General features: G+C 52.5%; 1 protein-coding gene across 1 annotated transcript; it reads right to left on the reverse strand.

Moving 5' to 3' along the window:
* Positions 1-8,464: 8,464 nt before the first annotated feature.
* FAM3D (FAM3 metabolism regulating signaling molecule D) lies at positions 8,465-14,327 on the reverse strand. Its single transcript, XM_068202095.1, has 10 exons — positions 13,779-14,327; positions 12,983-13,104; positions 12,128-12,235; positions 11,781-11,801; positions 11,166-11,289; positions 10,855-10,913; positions 10,440-10,490; positions 9,358-9,442; positions 9,089-9,215; positions 8,465-8,887 (listed from the first exon to the last, which is right to left on the reverse strand). Exons 2-10 carry the CDS (start codon positions 12,993-12,995, stop codon positions 8,798-8,800), a joined length of 678 nt encoding a protein of 225 aa, XP_068058196.1. The 5' UTR covers positions 12,996-13,104; positions 13,779-14,327; the 3' UTR covers positions 8,465-8,797.
* Positions 14,328-18,876: the final 4,549 nt, after the last annotated feature.

Below are 18,876 nucleotides of genomic sequence, written 5' to 3' on the forward strand. Positions count from 1 at the left end.
GTTTTGTGAAAAGTGAGGCTTATGCCACATGATTAATAGGGGCAGTGTTTATTTCTGGCACAGTGTCATGCTGTCCTAGAGCTGCCAGGCTGCAGTGGCATCATCACTCCATTTCACAACTAGGGACCATATGTTAGGGGCCAAGGATAGAGCTGCCATCAGAAGTTTGCTCTTATGACACCCCCTTGTTGGGCTCTTTATCTGCCCAGGGTCACTGGAATAGCTCCTTACCTTGGAAAAATGGAGTTTGTGAAAAGCAAGGGCAGAAATACCCGACCAGCCCCAGGCACTGCTGGTGGCAAATGGTCAAAGCAGAGTGGGGTCTGATCCCTGTGGGCAGCATGTGCCAGCTGGGTCCTGTGCAGAGGAGACTCCAAAGGAAGGGGCCAAAAGGGAGGAAGTTTGGATTTTGTCTGGGATGAGATGCCACCTGCCAGGCTGCAAATACCACCATGAGCTGCAAATGGAGGAGGCAGAGGAGGAAGACATGAAGCATCCCTGTTAATGCAGGGTTCAGAAGGAGGCAGCAGATGCCACTTAAGCCCCCCCAGGAGCAGAGAGAACCAGCGAAGCCTTTAATTACTTTAATCCATTTTTATTTGAGGACTGCTGAGCCATCCCAGAGCCAGCAGCTGCAGCATTTCCCATGCATTGCTGTTCTTGGTCTCTCCATGAGCACATCATGCACCTCCCTTCAGTCTGAGCCCTCTCCATGACTCCCTGGCAACCCCAGTGCTGCAGGCAGCATTAGTCGGTGCTGGATAACTTCTGCCGTGGCCCTGGAGGGGCTGGCAGCACACTCCTCTGTGTAATGCCCAGCACCATCACCCATGGATCAAACCCTTGTGCTGCTTGTCATGTTTGAAGGCAGAGTTTCAGCCTGGGCTAGCTGTGTCCAAGTGAGTTCCCTGTCTCACTGAGGCCATTTGAGCTCTCCCAGGACCAGAATGTCAGCCTGTTTGGAGGCAGGGAGTGGGTTATGTTAGGTGATGGAGCTGGTTTGCTGGTGCTGTCTAGATACTTGGGATGGAGAAGTAAGAAATCAAGCTGTGATCTCATTCTAGGAGCTAGAGCAGCACCACTGTAATGAGTTTGGCTTCTGAGAGCTGGTTTGCTACAGCATGTTATTCACTTTAAAAGCTACAAAAGCCCAGAGAACTCTACTTAGAGTTCCCTTGTGTTACTACCTGTGGAACCTTAAAGGGTTGAAGAAGAGGAAGGCAAGAGGCAGGATAAAGTCACCTCACAGGACTTCTGTGGAGGTTTTGGGACTAGCCCTGGCCCAGCTCTCCCACTCTGGACTGTGCTGTGTCAGACAGATGAGAGGACTTAGAGATGTTTGCTGTCTCATGATAGCAGAACCACTATTTTCTGGGTGTGTGTTATTTTTGCCCAGAAATGGGCTTTTTATCACTAGCGTCCCCGCTGCTGAGGCACTTTGGGACTTTACTGCTGTGCCTCTAGCTCTCATCCCTGACCCTCTAAGCAAGTTTGTTGCAGGCAGCACATGCAAACCCTTCTCCCCAAGAAGCACAGTGCTCAAGGACACTGAAACATTGTGGCTCCTGGTTGCCATCTGGTTTTTGGATTGCTCCCGGGGCCAGTGCCACCAAACAGCCTTTGGCATTCTGTCACTGTCAGTGGGGCTGGCTCTGCTCAGGGGCCTTGGCACCTGCAGCCCCTCTTGCTGACAGGGGAGCAGCCCTGGAGCCCTGGCTGATGGGGGGGGGATGGCCGGGGCTGCAGTGTCAGAGCAGGCAGGGTCCCTCGAGGGATCTTGTGCTGCCCAGGCTGGCAGGGGCACTGGCTACCAGCTTTCTGAAATACTTGTCAGGGAGAGCCAGGGAAATCCCACTGTGCCTGCAGCTCTGTGGAGCGTGATGGAGCAGAGGTGTCCTAGCTCACTGCCTTGGAGTAATATTTCCTCCCAGGTGAGAGGGGCTGCTGGACCATGGGACTTCCTTGGGGTGTCACAAGGTGCTGGCTCTTTCAGACCTCTTTGTCCTTCTGTGGCACAGGATAAAACACTTCTCTGGCCAGACTGTGGGGGTCCCTCACTAGTTGGGCAAGCCGTGCTTGTGGGGAAATCCCACCAGCAGCTCCCAGAAGTGTTTGTCCTGTCCTGCTCAGATGGAGGAGTTTAAAGGATGTTCTCAAAGCCCTGTTTTCAGCATGGGCAGCCAGGTACTGTGGTTTGCCTGAACAAGCAGAGCCTCTCTCCCTGACACTGGCATGCTGCCTCTTGTTCTAAACCAGCCACAGAGCAAAGCTCCCTGTTCAGCAGCAGGGCTAATCCGGGCTCATCTGACATTAGTGTAAACTGACACTCTTGGGAATTTGGGGACAGAGAACTTTCCCTGGGGAAACAGCCACTATGCAAACTCTGCCTTGAGAAAACATGGAGAAAAGTGCAGGAGAGGTGCAAGTGCCTGGGAACAACCTCCTCCACTGCCAGAGGGTCTGGAGCATCTGCCATGGCACCCTGGGGATCTGTTGCTGGTGAGGCTGTGCTTGCAGATTATCTGAAGGATGTTTGCTGGGGTTAGAGGGATGTCAGCCACACCAGTGGGGCTGAAGCCCTGCAGAGCAGAGGAATCAGCAGGGAATCATCACCAGCCCATCAATCAGCACCAGCTCTGCAGCATGCACGAACCAGCCTGTGGCAAAGTCCTTGCCTTCTCTTCAAGAGAAGGGCAGCCCAGCAAAAATCTGTGTCTTGCTGGAGCCCTGCTGTTGGCTTGGGCCCACAGAACACTGGTGATATGAGAACAGGTTTTTTGGGACTAGATGCAGCCTTTTAAAGTAAAAATGTCCTTGGAGCCATGCTGGCAGCCTTTCCGGTCCCTTTTGTTGTGGAACTGGGGATTGCCTTGCACTCCACAATCCACTACTGTAATCCCCTTGGAGTGCTGTTCTGGACTAAGCCTAAAAGAGGTGCAGCTGAGACTGCTAATGCAGGCTGTGCTGTCCAGGGGTGCTGAGCCCTGCTCTGTGCTCCCTGTGGGTCCTCTCTGCGCTGGTGCTGACAGATGGGTTCAGCCCTGCCAGGTCCCTGTGCCCTGAGCTGTGCCTCAGGTCCCTGAGCCCTGGTTCTGCAAGGGCTGAGGGAAGGGGAACTTTCCTGTCACCTGGACTCATCCTGCTCTTCAGGAGAGCTGGATCCTGCTGTTCATGCCCACCCTGGAAAGGCATCAGAAAGGAGTTGTCTTGTTTTCATCTCCCACCAGCATCAGCCTAAGGGTAAATGACCAGGAGCTGCCAGTCAGACATCCCTGCTTGGTGCCAGCTGGGCAGTGGCACAGGCTTTTGTCAACCCAGGCAACATTTGGGAGGCTGAAATGGGAGTGACATCTCTGATCTTTTGGTACCCATGAAAGTAAAACTGTCCCAGCTTTTAGGAGCTGCCAGCAAGCTGGAGAGCCCGAGCTCCCGGCAGCGTTTCAAAGCCAGGCCATTCAATGCCGGGCTGTGGTGGGATCGTGGTGTTTCAGAGAGAGGGAACAGTGGGCAAAGCTGTCCAAAAGCAGCCTGGTCTGGTGGTCAGGAGGCTGGCATGGGCTGCTTTGTATGCAGCAAGGCTTAACTGGGTGGCGCTGAGCCAAGCCTGACCTAACCAGCTTATTTCCCTGCTTCCAGTAATGCCTCTACAAATGCGCCGGGGCCTGAAGGTCAGGGCCACGTGAGCAGGGGCCTGGGGATTTGCTGTGGGCAGAGCATGGCTCCTCCTGGGTGTGTTGTAGTCCTGAGCCAAGGGAACAGCCATGGATCCTGTGTGCGCTGGAGCCAGCCTGGCCTTGGTACCTGGGATGGGAGCTGGAGCAGCTCGGGGCTGGCTGGGAGCAGCACCTCCTGCACCTGGCACTTGTCAGAAGTCTAGAAAAACAGATACATGTTTATAGTCCCACTTCAGCTCTGATTTTCCTTCTGGGTGTTGGTCACACTGGCCAGTGGCCAGTTTTTCACTTGCTTGCCCTGCAAGGGTGTCTAGCTTTGGTTTTGGAAGAAAGTCCAGCAAGTTGGCAAACTTCTGAAAGGCACTGGTGCCCATATCTCTGAAGGCCACAGTCATGCTCAGCTGAGCATGAAGGGTCCCTGTTGGGGCAAAGGGTCACTGCTGTCCCCATTCCAGTGGAAGTTATTACCTAGTGTGGTGCACAAGTATGTTTCTCTTAGAGCTGGGAGATGAGCTATGGAAGTCTTACTCCAGGTAGGGCATTGCAACTGAGCAGGGATGATGCATCTCTAGGCACTGATGTCATCAGCATGGAAGCAAAATGACATGCAACATCCTCAGCACAACCATCTCCAGCGACCTCTGCAGGGCTCTGATTCCATAAAACTGTTTCTGTCTGGAGCTGTTTGACCACTCTTCCCAGGGGATTTGGAGGACAGGGATACGTGTTGGTGCTGTGGGACCTGGCCCACCCCCTCCGTGTCCTGGGAGGGAGCTGGCATCAATTCCCAGGCCAAGAAACACTCAGGACTTGTTCTGCTCTGCATCTACAGGAGACATCCCAGAGGCTGCTGGAGGCATTCAGAACAAACCTGACATTTCTCCCCAGAAAACCAAACTTTGTCTGTCCTAAAGCCACGCTTGCAATGCTCTGATCCCCTCCTTGCTGTCCTGAAAGCCCCGGCAGGCCCCCGTGCTGAGCCATTAGAAGGAATTACTGAAGGAGCGGTCCCTTCCCTCCAGTCCCGGCTGCCCCAGCCCGCGCGGGGCAAAGCGGCGCCGCCTGAGCGCAGGGTGCCTTCTCCATCCCCTCTCACCACCGCAGCCCCGAGGAAAACCGCCCCGGTAGCTTTTTACCTTTTTGCCGTGAGACGCCCCCATGGTCGGATGTGCAGGCTGTGCTCCCCTCTCCGGGCTGCGGGAGCCGCCGGCTCTGCGGTCACGGCCCCGTTACTGCCGGGGGGACAGGCGGCCGTGCTGCTCCCAGCCCCTCCGCCGCTGCTGTGGGGAGACGTGGGTGAAATCCAGCCCGTCTGTGGCGGGCCCGGGTGGGAAAGCTTGCTTTTCCTCCCTTCTTCCAGCACGTGGAGAACTCATTTTCTTCATGCACCTAACGGCTGGCTCGCACCCAGGCTCTGCCCGGGCACAAAGGCAGCTTTCATGCTGTGGATGCCCGGTTTCTAAGCCGGGATCCGTATTTTGAGAGGCTGTGGAAGATTACAGTAATTGCACTTGACAGGGCAAGATGTCACAGGATGCGGATTCGCCCAGCTGCGGCCCGGCACCCGCAGGTCCTTGCCTGTGGCATCTTTCCTAGATACTCCTTTGGTGCTTTGCCCAAATGGACCCCCAAAAATAAAGGACGATTATCCCTCTGCTGCCTCTCTGCATCCTGGCTCTTGGCTCCTGTTGCAGCACTGGATTTTGCAAACTTTGCTCCCACAAACACCCCAGGCTGCCTGTTTGCTGCTGTAGTCTTGGTGCCTCATGTGACCCCAGGTGAGCCCAGGTTACCTGAAGCTGCATCCTGGGAGCCTGGGCGGCTCAGGCTTGTGCTTGGTGAAGACTCTGGGGATGCAGCACAGTGCAGAGCAGCCAGGTAGGTGCCTGTCCCTGCAGTAATACAGCTTTCAAAATGCCACAGCACTGCAAAACCTCATTTGGAGATTGCTGTCCCTGCACCCACTGTCCTTTTCAGATCCTTTTAAAGAAATTAGCAATTTCAGTTTGACTCATGAATTCATATTTATTCCCTGCCTCTCAGTGCCTGGATACTTTAAAAACTCTGATTTATTTATCAGGACACAGGAACTTTGGCAGGAATGGCTCTTCAAAGCACTGGCTGCTACTGAAGGTCCCTGCACAGGAATTGCATTTTTAGCTCTTCCTATTTCTTGAAAATAGTGATGTACCTTAGTAACTGCTCTGTGATGGATTCAGAGCTAGTTTTAACTGCCTGTAGCATGCTGAAACATAAATTTCCTTTATTTTGGCTTTAAACCAGATTTCTAATGTGCATTGCAAGGGGTAGGAAGAGTTTCCTGAGGCTGAATGAGGCTGGTTGTTTTTGGGGCTGTAGTTGATGCTGTTCTCTGGTTTACCCTGTGGAGCCACCTTTACAGCTCTTGGGCTGTTTTCAGTTTGGTTTATGAGTGAATCTAGATCCTTTGAGGGGCTTAAAATAGTTGGCATATTTATGCTGGCAACTCACAGGGCTGTTGTGTCTGCTCGTTGTGTTATTTCTTGCTGTGCCACTGGTAGGGATGATTCAGCGCTTGGGATTAACCGCTGTTGTTGCAGCAGATTTAGGGATCGATTTATGGCAGAGGTTTCCCTCAGTGCCATCAGGTGTGTGCTAAGAGCATGGGAGGATAAGCTGGGATAAAATACTACACCTCTTCAGGGATTCCTCTGTGACGGCTGTTTTGGGGTTTTATTTCAGTTCTGCCTTTGGAAGTCCTTAGAGGTGTTGCACAGTTTATGTGGGGATTTTTCCTTGTTTAGAGAAAACCAATAGATTGGTGGTGTTGAGTTTTGGATCCAGGGTTTCCTTCTGCAGGTGGCCAGCACAGGACAGGTTGTGTCCTTTCCTGGCCTTATCCTGCCTGTGCTCCTCACTTCTGCTCCCCTGGGGTGACCTGAGAGCTCCCATAACCCTGTGAACTGCCTGCTAGGAGCGGTGCGGGGGCTGCTGGAAGCAGAGAAGGCTGTGCAGGACAGTCTGTTATCCTGTGCAGCTCCAAATGCTCCAGGACAAACACTCCATCCTCATGTTTTGCAAAACTGCTGGTCTGCTCCAGAGAATGGGGAAAAGCCAGATACAATCATCGGAAATTAAAGTCTGTACATGATGCAAATTCATCCCTTTCTCTGGTGACAGATAAGCCCAGCCATCAGCCGTGCAGCTCATCTGATCCCAGCAGTGCCGGGGCTCGGGGAGGGGCTGGGAACAGACCGGGCTTGGCTGATCCATCTGGACAGGAGCAGGGGGCAGATGCTCCCCAGGACCTGCTCAGTGTTGGGGAGCAGCGTGGGGACTGCTCTAGGAGCACTGGGGGGCTTTCCTGCTCGCCTTCGGGCAGGGATCTTCCCTCTCCCCGTGGTGCTGGCTGGCCCAGGCTGGGCTGCAGCTCCCGGTGTGTGGCTGACCCCAGCGGGTGCCAGCCCAGCGCTCCAGAGCAATGCTGGCTCCGGCTCTACCGGTAAAAGGCTCCCACCTATTGGTTGTGCTGCACAACTTCAGCTGCCCAAGAAACTGCACATCCATCCATCCATCCATCCATCCATCCATCCATCCATCCATCCCTCAGGGCAAAGCAAGGTTGGCACAACCCTGGCATTATCCTGACCTTTGATGGGGATGTGCCACAGAGGATTTAGCTTGGATTTAAGCCAGTGTAAGAACCTGATAATAAGAGAACGGCTTCAAAAATTGCTCTGTCATTATGTCTGCTTATCATAATCACTCTTGAACAACTGAAAACTACGGGTGGGATGGACTGTGAGTAGCTGGCCTTGAGGCCCATAAAAGGAAGGCAAACTGGTGCAAAATGTGGAGGGGAAAGCGAGGGGCAGAATCCCTGACCTTTGCCTTTCCTACCCCCCCTCACCAGCATCGCCTGCTGTGGGACACCCTGAGGCCTCCGGGAGCCGACACTGTCTGCCTGGGGAGGAACCCCTGATCCTGCAGCCCTGGACCGAAGTCAGGAGTGAGTTATGGAACCCCTACCCTGCTCCTGCATCCCACGGCAGGGAGAGAGCACCACGAGTGGACCAAGGTTTGGCTGCAGAGACCGGGCATGACTCCAGCATCCCGAGGATGGGTGGCTGCATCCCAGCCAAACTGCTCCTGAGATCAGGGAGGGCAGAGAAAATGCTTCAAACAGCAGAAAAAAAAGGGCAAAACCTGCTCTGCTCCCTCCATCCTGTCTCAGCAGCAGCCAAGGTTGCAGAGTGAGGTGGTGACCTATCCTATGCTTTTAAAAGTAACCCTAGCATTTTCTAGCTTTTCCCTACTTTTCACTTTCTTTCTCTTTGCCCCTTTTTCTATTAAATCAAAATATATCAATTTTTTTGGCATCAACATTTAATCTTGTTTGTTTTGTATCTCGTTTTTTGGGAATATTTTGAACCTTCAAAGTTCTTTCTGCTTTATACACAGAGACTTAATTTTCTTTACTCTTCTTGGTTTAAACCAGTTTGTAACAACCAGGAATGATACTCTGGTCTGCAAATATTAACCTACATTGCTGCATGCTATCCCTGTGGACTTCTGGCCTTATTGTGACTATAGGAGACTGTAGGACATTGGCAAGAGCTCCAAGGGGAAACCACCAAAGTCTGAGCATCCCCAGGGATGACTTTACCCTGTGCCATGTGTGGAGGGGGAGCTCCTGTGTGCAGGGCTGTGGGATGGGTGATGGTGGTGCTCGACTGGTGGCAGAGGACCTGGCATGCTGTGCCTGTGGGACAAAGTGTTGATTATGCTTGAAAATGGAAGGGAGAAGGTAGTGCTTTGTAATTAGAAATCTCATTTAAGAAATTTACAAAACCATCTACAAAGTTGTTAGTTAAAAGATAGAAAAATAAAATACCCCAAATTGACCCATAGATGAGGATGGCTTGGCTGCAGTCTGGCCACGTGTCTGCTCAGCTCTGCAAGCACTTGTACAGCTCTTCTCCAAGCCCTGCACAGTTCCTGCTGTGAAACAGCCAGTTCCCACGAGCAGGCAGCAGCTGCTGGACTCTGTGACCTGGCAGTGGAGAGGCTGCAGTCCCCACGACGGGGCTGGTGTCCCTGTGTGACTGGTGAAGCTGCCCTGCATGGCAGGCTGGAGTTTGATGCTAGTCCATCTTCCTGGGGGCACAGCCCTCCATCTCCAACAGCTCAGGCCAGCCCTCGTATTTATTTGTCTCTTCATCATTTTTAATGTGCTGCAGGAAAAAGAGAGAGAGATTAATAAGGAGGTTGGAACAGTGCAAGCTGGCAAGGTGGCAAAAGCTGCAGCTCGGTTTGGCGTGGGGGATAATGCCACTGGTCCTTGTCTTCTGCAGACAGGTGGGTGAGATGTAGCTCGGGAGGTGCCATGGAGAGGGTGGAGCCTGCAGAGCTCATGGCAGGGGAGGGCCATGTACCTTTTCAAAGGGGCTCTTGTTCATTAGCCCTTTTGCTCCCAAGAAGACCCAGTTGTCCCGGAAGCCCAGCTTGCCCACGTGGCTGCTGCCCAGCTCTCTGAAATATGCCCGTACTTTGTCATTCATCCTGAAAGAGGGTCAGAAGGTGTCACTGTGGTGCCAGGTGTGTGTCCCCTCTTTTTCCCTCTCTGTTGGTGGCAGCAGCATGTCCAGCTCCCCCAGCTGTGTGTTTTTGGGGAGCCTGGTGTTGCTTCCATGGGCAAACTCACTTTGTGGCAGCATCATCGTAGCTTGCTGTCAGCACAAGGGTGCCATGCTTGATCCCTTGGAGGAAGGTTTGCAGCTTGGTAATGTCTGGGAGAGAAGAGCATTAGGGAGAAAAAAGGGATTTAGTAGGTACTTCTGCACGGGGGAGCCTCCTCTGGTTTGGTGGGAAATAACCTGGCTGTGCTGGTGCTAGCCAGGATTTGGGCGAATGGTGGGCTCCCAAATGATGCATTCCCCATCCTGTGTTCCCACCTGGGCTCTCCTGCAGTGCACAGGGCTGATGTCCTCCTTTTGGAACAACTGCAGGGTGGAAATTCCTCCTAAACTTTGCTTGCTAACTCTGAAATCCAGTTGTGTGAATTTACCTCCCAACACAAGAAATGAACCTGCCTGGCCACAGAGACGCTTTCCCGGCCATCGTGCCTCTGGCTGTACTGGGGGAATTACTCCTCATCCCGCATCTGTGGGATGCTTGAATCCAATGCCCCATCTAGTGGCACATGAGCTGACTGCTGCCTTCTTCCCAGTGCCTCTCCCACCGAGCATCTTGCTCGCAAATTTGGAAATCTCATTATATTGAGATTAAATCTCCTTAAAACTCCAGCGTTACCAAGAGTAAGTTGCAAACCCAAGGAATGATTAAGGGGGCCACGTTTCCCTGATCTCCTTCATTTATCCTGCTGCGAAAGGCAGGGGAATGAGCAGCTGCTCAGCCACTACCAGTATGCAAAAACTGAGTTACAGGTTGCAAAGAATCAGGATTAGTGTAACTACCTGAGCTCAGGAAGTACCTTTCTCAAGTCTCAAATGCCTTGGTTTATTCAGGTTAGTGAAACCATGTTTTCCAGGCTATTACATGCTTGTAAAAGGAGCCAGAAGACAATCTTGGATGTGAAAGCATTGTGAGGACTCCAGGCTTGATGGCCTCAGGGAAAGCTGGGCTTTTACCACCCAGACTGGCAAGTCTGGTCAAAGCCCACTTGACTTTATCATTAAATACATGGCAGAGAAGCAGCTGAAGCAGCCAGCAGTGCTGGTGTGAGCCCTGGCTGGAGGCACCAAGCAGCAGAGTGACTGTGCTTACCTCCAGAGTACATGTCGAAGGCATCGGTTTTCAGGAGCTGCCCAGTTGTCCCTGAAAGGTTGAAGTTGAAAACAGAGCATAGTGAGTTTGCACTGGGGTGGCTCTGGGCTTTGCCTGGCCATGAGCTTGTGGTTCCTTTGCTCTTCCCTCAGTGTGTTGTAACTGCTGTGATGGTCACTGTGCTGCTTGGAGGAGTTTGTGGAGCTGGCTGTGCACAGCCCAGGTGGGCTGGTTCCCTTCTCACTGGCAGTGCTTGCAACCATAACTGTGGCTGTGCTCCCCATGCAACACCAGAAGGATGTGCTTTTGGCTCAGCCACAGTGCCTGGGATGGGGTTTTCAGTGGCCTGTGCTTTCCTGGGGAAGGAAGGACCCCTGACAGTGGGGAGAAGGGGGTCAGTGCCCGTCTGACTCACCATTCACCAGTGCAATGTTCAGGCCTCTGCCAATGTTGTTTTTTATGCTGCTCATGAGGCTGGAAAGGAAAGCAGAGAGCACCAGTGAGTGCAGGGATGCTCTGGAGATGATGATGCCAGTGAAACAGTGGTGGGGTGAAGTGGCTATAGATGGCAAAATAACCAGAAGTGGTAGCAAAGAAATATAATTAATTTTTTTTTAAACCACAAATACACTGTGATGGCCACTGATGTGCTTGGCAGAGGCCAAACTTGCCCTCTTGGAGGCCAGGCCAGCCAGGGCTGCCTTGTCCCTGCCATGTGCTGCTTACACCAAGTCTTCAAAGCAGATCGAAGGTCCCACCACATTTGCAGCACCACTGATGATCTTGAAGGCAAAATAATTCTGGGGGCAGCTCTTCTGGTTCCCACACTTGTGCCGGGGCAGCCTCTCACCTGTGAGGGAGGAGTGGAGCTGAAAGTCATGGCTTTGTCCCCATGGGGAGACACTGGCCGTGTCCCTGAGGGGCTGAGCGGGGCTGGACCGGGATACAGTGCTGTTAGTTGCCCACTAAGGGGGCAACACCTGGACCAGCTTCTTCCATGAAGGAGGCTTGTCCTGGGGCTGGGACCAGCTTCTTGTTTGAGGTTTATGGTGCCAAGGCCAGGTGCTGCTCCAGGTGTGACACATGGTGTGTGCCGGGAGCAGTCAGAGCTGGTGTCTGAGGCAAGACCCTTGGGGCTTTTCTGCCCAGAGTTTCCCCATTCTTGGCCAAGGCAGGGGCTTGCCAAAGACCCCACTGCTGTGTGCAGTAGCAAAATCCCCCACGTTTGGGAGAGGAGGATTTTTGCCTCAGGGAAGGGGCTCTTGAAGGAGATCCCAGGCTTCCACCATCCCCCTGGTGCCTGTAGTGGAGTTGTGTGATGAAGTTGAGAGCAATACTCACTGCTTGGCTTCTTTGTGGCACCTGTGGGTATCAAGCAGGAGGATTAGACACCCTGGAGAGCTGCTGGCTCTTCCCCAAGCCAGGAGCAGCTGTTCAGGCACCTGCTCAGCTCTTTAAAACTGCTTCCCATGGTTGCAGGCATTCCTGGACCCACCCACTCCAGTGCACCTTCCCACCACACCACACCGTGCCGTCCTGCCCCAGTGGTCAGAGCTGGTGGCTAAAGCCTTGGGCAGAGACTGCAAATACAAGTGGTCAGGGCAGCTATAGCCAGCTCCGGGGGCGGGCTCGCAATGGAACCTCTCCCACCCTCCCTCCGGATCCCTCTGGAGCCCTTGGTGCCTCACCGAGCCAGCTCCGCAGGCTGATGGCTTTCCAGCTGTGCTGGAAGTAGGTGTGCATAAGGAACCACGAGGCCAGCAGGGTGACGAGCAGCACCACGGAGCGGATCACACCTGCAGGCGTGCGAGAGGCGCGGGGTGAGAGCAGCAGCTGCAGCACGGGGCGGGCACCGGATCATCCCTCTGCTTTACCGGGATTTGTGTCCCCAGCTTACCAGGCCAGGCTGACAGCCAGTGCTTGCACGGTGTGGGAAGGCAGCTAACAATCCCTCACCCTCCAAATGGATTCTGATCTCTTAATTACCATCTCCAGAGTACGTGGTGATGCTCAGATAGGCATTAGTGCTCTGCTGGGAGGCACTATTCATATTTCTCTCTATGTTAAAGTAAATCTGATAATTACTCAGAAAGCTATGTAAATCCAAATATTTCTTATGTTCCCAGTGCTGGGAAGGCTGCTATCCCCCAATTAGTCACTAGCTACAGCCGAGCAGCTGCTGATACAACTGTGATTGGCATTTGGCTTTAAAGCAGCGCTCATCAGAGCAAAACGTTCCAGTCCTGCATGGAAAGAGAGCAGAAAAATGTACTTTTATTGCAGCTGAATGGCTCTTATGGAACCAGGAACGTCTCAATAGCCATCTCTTCCCAGTCACAGAAGGTTTCACTGGGAAAAATACAACAGGCTGAAATCGACACAAATCTTGTAAAAACCTGATGCTTATACAAAGGCCCTTTCCCATGTCCCTGCCAGGGGAAGGGCAGGGTTGCTGGGCTTGGAAGGCATCGTGTAGATGAGAAGGAGGCATAAAGAACCAATGAAAAACAGAGAGACAAAAGTAAATATCTGTCCCTCCTTACTTGTTACCCGCATGGTGGTGGGCAGAGAGCACAGCTGGGAAGGACTGACAGTCACACGTCCCCCTGAGGAAAGAAGGCAATGCCTTAAAGAGTGCCTGTAACCCACCAAAGCCAGGCAGATTCTACATGAGAAGATAATTGCTATGTTCAGTCACATTTGCAATAGTGAGGACGTCATCAAAGATATACAAATTCTTACCATGCAGAAGGTCCCACCCTGATTAAGTCCTGGAGCAGGCTGCACTGCCCGAGCTCACTTCCCTCTGGAGCCTCAGAACCCTCCCTGTCTGCTGCCCCATGTGCTCCTCGTTCCTGGCCTGTTCTCGGTAATGGACCAGCCTTTTCTGTTCTGCTGACAGCAACGAGGTGGACACTTTCAATCACAGCTCCACTGCATTTTCTTCTGGGATGATGCCAGGTAGATTTCAAATATTAGGCATTGCAAAATGCTGTCTGAGGACAAGCTGTGATCTCGCTTTGCCCAGTCAGGGGAATCTCTGGGAACAAGCTTGTCCTCCTTAAAATCCAAAGGAGAAGGGAGGAAGGGCAGCACCACTGCGCTGAGGAGAGCAGCCAGCTTTGTGGACACCTGACTTAAACTCAGAAATATTTCCACCTGGCCAAATCCTGGAGTGTCTTCACCCCGTGGACAGGCAGTGGTTGTAATTTGGAGCATGAACTATTTCCTAGCCGGGAGAGTCCATCTGCTGCCCTCTGTCCCACTGCCACCCTGACCATGGGACAGGCACTGCCACCCCACACGCTGGGCTCCCCCAGGGGCTGGGACCACTCCTACCTTTGAAATTCGGGGCTGCAGTCTGTTGAACCTCTGTCCTGGCAACCACGCTGGAGCCCTGCAGCGAATTGTCACTTGTGAGATGGGTGCTGAGAGTTCATGAGCCTAATGTCAATTAAAGCAGTAATGTTTGACAGAAAATTTGTAAACGAGCTGTGCTGAGAGTTGCTTTTCCTGTTTGAAGGGTAAATAATGAGCAGCGGGCTGCAGCAGGGCTGGGCTGAATGTTGATTTCAGGCTGGGCTGAATGTTGATTTCAGGCTGCTGCGTCATGAGGAAGGAGAGAAGAGCTTTTCCTCCTGCCCAGCCCTGCTGTGGGTCCCCTCCCAGGGCTCGCTGTGTTATTGACCCTGGCCGTGGGGCAGCCCTGGGCTGGATGGAGCTGCATCCCCCCTCAGTGCCCTGAGGAGAGGCTCCCCGTGGCTTCCCCTGCGCCCAGGGGTGGGTTGCAGCATCACTGTCCGGAGTTTTTAGGCAGCCCCATCGGTTTCAGCTGATGTTTCTGGAGCCTGGCACTTCTCCCCGTGCGACCCCTCTGCTGTCCCCACACCTGCTGTGGCACTGCAGGAAGGACAGTCTGCCAAAGCTGCTACCAGCTTCCCATGGGAGACTGGCCCACCTGCCTTTTAGGGGAAGCCTTGGGAGGGATTTGTGTCCCCCCATGTACCAAGACAATGTGGTTTTGTTCGTGTATCAGCAGAGCACAGCTTCCCAGCAGCATCTCCCCTCTCTGTGCAGCTATTCCCCTCAGAGGAAGGTTGGCTGTAAGCAGGAATCTGTCCCCACGGGAGGTGGCAGGGGGCTCTGTGATGCCCAAAGCCCTTCCCCACACCCCAGCCCTCAGCACAGTTACTCTGAAATGGATTTTAAAGCTTGTGTCAGAGCTGGCATGAGCAAGCCCATTTCACTGAGCTGGTATAAGATTCACAGACCTGAAAAAGGACAGTTTAAAGATTTAGAGGAAAAACGTTGACTGTGGCTGGATCTGGAGGGGCAGCACGAGGCTCTTCCCTTTTGTTCCTTTCAACATGAAGTTTATAAATACAGGGACCCTCTTCCCATTTCTGGCTCCCCATCCCAGTGCCTGATCTGATGATGGGGTTGGAAAATGGGGCCAGTTCTCACAATCCCCCTTGGCAGGTTGTGAAGACTTCAAAATTGGTATTGGTTTGCCTTGGGAGCTTCTCTTCCCCACAGCTGCCATGAGCAGAGCCTGGATCTGGTGAGGATTCAGACTTGGGGTGTGATTTGAACACAGTGAGTGGAACAAAACTCCACCCTAAAACCTTCCCTGTTTGGTCCCCAGTCTTACAGTGAACACTGGCCTCACTGGGGCCCATTGCACAGTCCTCTCCTTCACCAAAGTTGTGTTTTTATTCTTTGCACATATTGATTTCATCGCAGAGGAGGAGAAATGGAAAAATAAACTAATAAATGCCAGTGCTTTAGGGAAGTCATATATTTCTTTGGACTATTTATCTTCACCTTAATCCTAGATAAAATTTATTGGGTGGAGTCCCTGGGTGCTGAAATTCCTAGAACCTGATTACATTACAAGAGAGTGGCCCTGTCCTGGGATTTCTATTATATTGTTTTTTAATTGTTTGCATTGAAATTTTTTTTTCTTTCTAGAGTTGTGCCAGAATAAAAGGCACCTGTGCTCTGGCATCTGCCAAAGAGCTGCTGGCAGGAGCGGGAGAAAAGAAGGAATTGTTATAGGTGTTAAACAGAGTTATTTGTCTAATAAACCTCAAACTTGTTTGCTTAAAAAACATTCCAGGAACAAGAAAGTTCTTGGACAAACATTGCTGAAGCGGCTCACGGTGCTGTAAAGCGAAAGCTCCACCCGAGGCTGCTCTGGCCCGAAGTGCCGCTTGGCGGAGCTGAGTCACTGCTGGAGGAGCAGACGGCTCCCTGCCCTCCCAGGGAGTCCTTCCAGGATGCACCCGGTCAATGTTCCTCTTCTCCCTCAGTGCTGCAGGAAAACTCTACTTCTCTTCCCCGCAAACTTCTGCCTTTTTTTTTTCCCTTTCCCCCCACCCTTTTTTCCTGCTTTTGAGCCCCACATGTCCCTCTCCCTCCCAACAGGTCCCTGACTGTGAACAAAACCATTTTGGTGCAGAGTGGGGATGCAACTCCAAAAAGGGTGACTGTCAGGTGCCCACAGCCACCGAGTCACCCATCCAAAAAAAAAAAAAAAAAAACCAAAAACCAAAAAACCCAGGGTTTTCCTGCACAACTGAATGCAGGGGCAGGGTGGGTGCACATCCACCCTGTGTTCAGGGTTTATCTCCACAGGAGAATGGAGGATGTTACAGTGCCATTTTCAGTCTCAAAATGAATCAGTCTGACTAAATTTTGCTGAGTTGCTCAATAGGAGGGTGCTGTTTGCTAGAGAGCTTATAAATTTTCTTGCTTATAAAAATGCTTGGCCAGCTTCTGCATCCACCAAATGGCTGGAGAGGGCATCTTATGGCAAAACTGGCCCTGGCACAAGCCCACAGTCTTCTGGGCTGTTGACCAGTGTTTGCTGCTTTCTACCAGAAAGCACTCGGTACCTCGTGTACTCCTACCCTTCCATCTAGCCTGGTTTCTGAAAATTCTATGATGCCATCAGTTTTTTAAAGGAAATAATTCTGTCCCTACTGGTGCTGTGTGGGCAGCACCAACCCTTTCAGCAGTGCAAGAGATAACAGACGATATCCGGAGCAGCAGCTTGAGCTTGGACGAGCCCCACACTTTGCAGAGTGCACACCCTGCAAATTCATCCATGGCCACGATGACCTGGCCCCCACACCACAGAGCTGATTCCAGCACATCACAGCTCCCTGTTGACACAGGGAGTTCATTCGCTCAGCCCAGGACACCAGCACAGCTGTGCCCCGCGGAAAGGATGCCACCGCCTGGGGCTTCCCCTTCACCTCCTCTCCCCTTCTCTTACGAGCAGGAAGAACAATTAAGACCTTCCCCAGGCAACACCCTAACCTGCCAGTAAGTCAAAAGGAAAGCGCTGCAGGAACACATCATTTCAGTCATGCTCTAGGAGATGCATTTCCCCGGCCGGGGATGGGCCAAGCCCACGTACCGCTCGGTGTCCCTCAGGGCCGTGCCGTCCCTCTCCGCGGGCGCTGGGACATCCCGGGAAGCTGAGGCTCCATGTGCTCGGCAGCGTGCCCAGCCTGCCCAGCCTGCCCAGCCTGCCCAGCCCAGGTGACTGTGGCACCTCCCCACGCCTTATCTCCTGCCCGGCGCGGGGCTGGGCACAGCCCGCGGGGCGCAGCGCTCCCGCGGGAGGGAGAACGCACTCCTTGCTGCGGCCACGAGCGCTTCCTTCCGAGCTTTTCTTCACTTTGGCCCTTGCCTTTTTGGGAAACCTCTCCCGGGGTGGGCAGCAGCCTGACTTTCTGCTCTTTCACCAAAGCAGCGCATTGGGCTGACACGGGTGCTGCAATGGGAACAGGTGGGCATGAAGCCAGGAGTGGTGTTCCCCAAAGCGGGGTAAAGCCAGAATAACCTGATCTGTCAGGATTTCCCCCCAGCTGTGCTGCCTGCGTGTGGGCTGGCCCTGAGTCCTGCTTCTCTGCCTTCTATTTACAGGAAGCTGGAGGTTCCTTTTCCAAATAAGCATTTATTTATCCAGCAATAGTCCTGAACTCAAAAGGAGTCCTGACTTAACCGAAGGTACAGACTTAGGCTGTTTTCTTTTTAATCATTTTTCATTGTTATTATGGCTCTGAAGGAAGAAATCACTTCTGAAGTTAGCACTAGGAGCTCTCTATATTTTCCAAAGTTGAACCTCATTTACCTGACAGCCAAGAACAGAAGCATTCCCATTCCTTCTTTCCTTTTTCTTTTACATTCTTACTACCTAGAAGAACCAAATGGCTTCTCTTGGAGCTTTTAAAGCAATTTTCATCCAAGAGCCAGTGGAGAAGTTGTGCAGCTGGCAGTGACAGCGCTGCCTTTGGGACTGCAGCTTGCACAGGGCTGGAGCAGAGCCCCTGAGGGACCAACGCTGCTTCCTGATCATTAATTTAATACCTGAAGGTGATCTCTGTATAAAGCTGTGCCCTGAGCTTTTCTTTGCTTCCCCCCAGTCCCGGTCCTCAGTGCTGGGCAAGAGGTGCAGGAGATGCTGAACACCAGGGGAAATCACAGCCTCTAAACCAAGCCCTTTCAGACAGGGAGCAGAAAAGCAAACACATGCCTGGGCTCTGCATTGGGATAATTATTGCCCTCGGAAGGAAATTTTAGCTGTGGTGAGAGTCCGAGCTTAAGCAGCACAGTCTAAATCAAAACCTTCTTGCTCTCTGGGGAAATATGCTTCCTATTAGTTTGTTTAGCTGCTGGCAATAACCGGCTGGGCTCAATAACAAAGTGCCCCGAGCCCTGGAGCGCCTCAGCTCTCGTTCCTGCTGTGTCCCCTGCTTGCTGCCCCTGCAGGGGCAGGCCCACGGCTCCGGGATTGTAACACCCTGGGGGAGGCCTGTTCCATGGTGAGTTTTGCCTCCTGTTTCAAGGGACCCGAGGCCAAGTCCTCTATGGAGATGGGGCCATTTCTGCTGCTTGCAGAAGAAATGAGCAAAAACCATCAGCAGGGCCATGAGCCTCCAACAACCAAATCTTGTGTGAAATGCTTCTGCTCTCTGGAACTGGACATTTCATCCAAGATGTTTCCCTGAAACCACAGGAAAGGATGGGGAGCTGTGGGCTTTCCTTGTGGCACATGCTGGTGTGGGGAGCCCTCATGTCCCATCTCTGCATCCTGTGGTAGCCCAGGTTTTGCCCATCCACTGTGGCACACAGCAAAAATGGGCTTTTAAATCCAACCTAACATTAGGGAATGTGTCAAGTGCTGGGAGTGGGGCATCAGCTTAGTTTTGACTCAGCAAATAATAAACTGGTGAAATGCAATTAAATTGCACCAAGCCTCATTTGCAGGCTCCCCCAGGGGGTTCTGCATGATATAGAAAAAGAGGAATTAAAAAAAAAAAATAGATGTGGTATCAAAAAGCTGCCAGATCGGGGAATGAATAATCAGTGGTGCAAACTCACTGCACTGTGATCAGCACTCTGGTAGACCAGCAGGAGCGAGCTG

Source organism: Anomalospiza imberbis, chromosome 11, assembly GCF_031753505.1.
Source record: "Anomalospiza imberbis isolate Cuckoo-Finch-1a 21T00152 chromosome 11, ASM3175350v1, whole genome shotgun sequence".
Classification (NCBI taxonomy): Eukaryota; Metazoa; Chordata; class Aves; order Passeriformes; family Viduidae; genus Anomalospiza; species Anomalospiza imberbis.

Excerpts from the sequence above, each read along its gene's own strand:
- FAM3D (XM_068202095.1), bottom strand. Across the intron at positions 11,802-12,127 it reads CAGCCTGCGGAGCTGGCTCG|GTGCCACAAAGAAGCCAAGC; the intron begins GTGAGGCACCAA and ends TGATACCCACAG. Across the intron at positions 11,290-11,780 it reads TGCCACAAAGAAGCCAAGCA|GTGAGAGGCTGCCCCGGCAC; the intron begins GTGAGTATTGCT and ends CCTCCCTCACAG.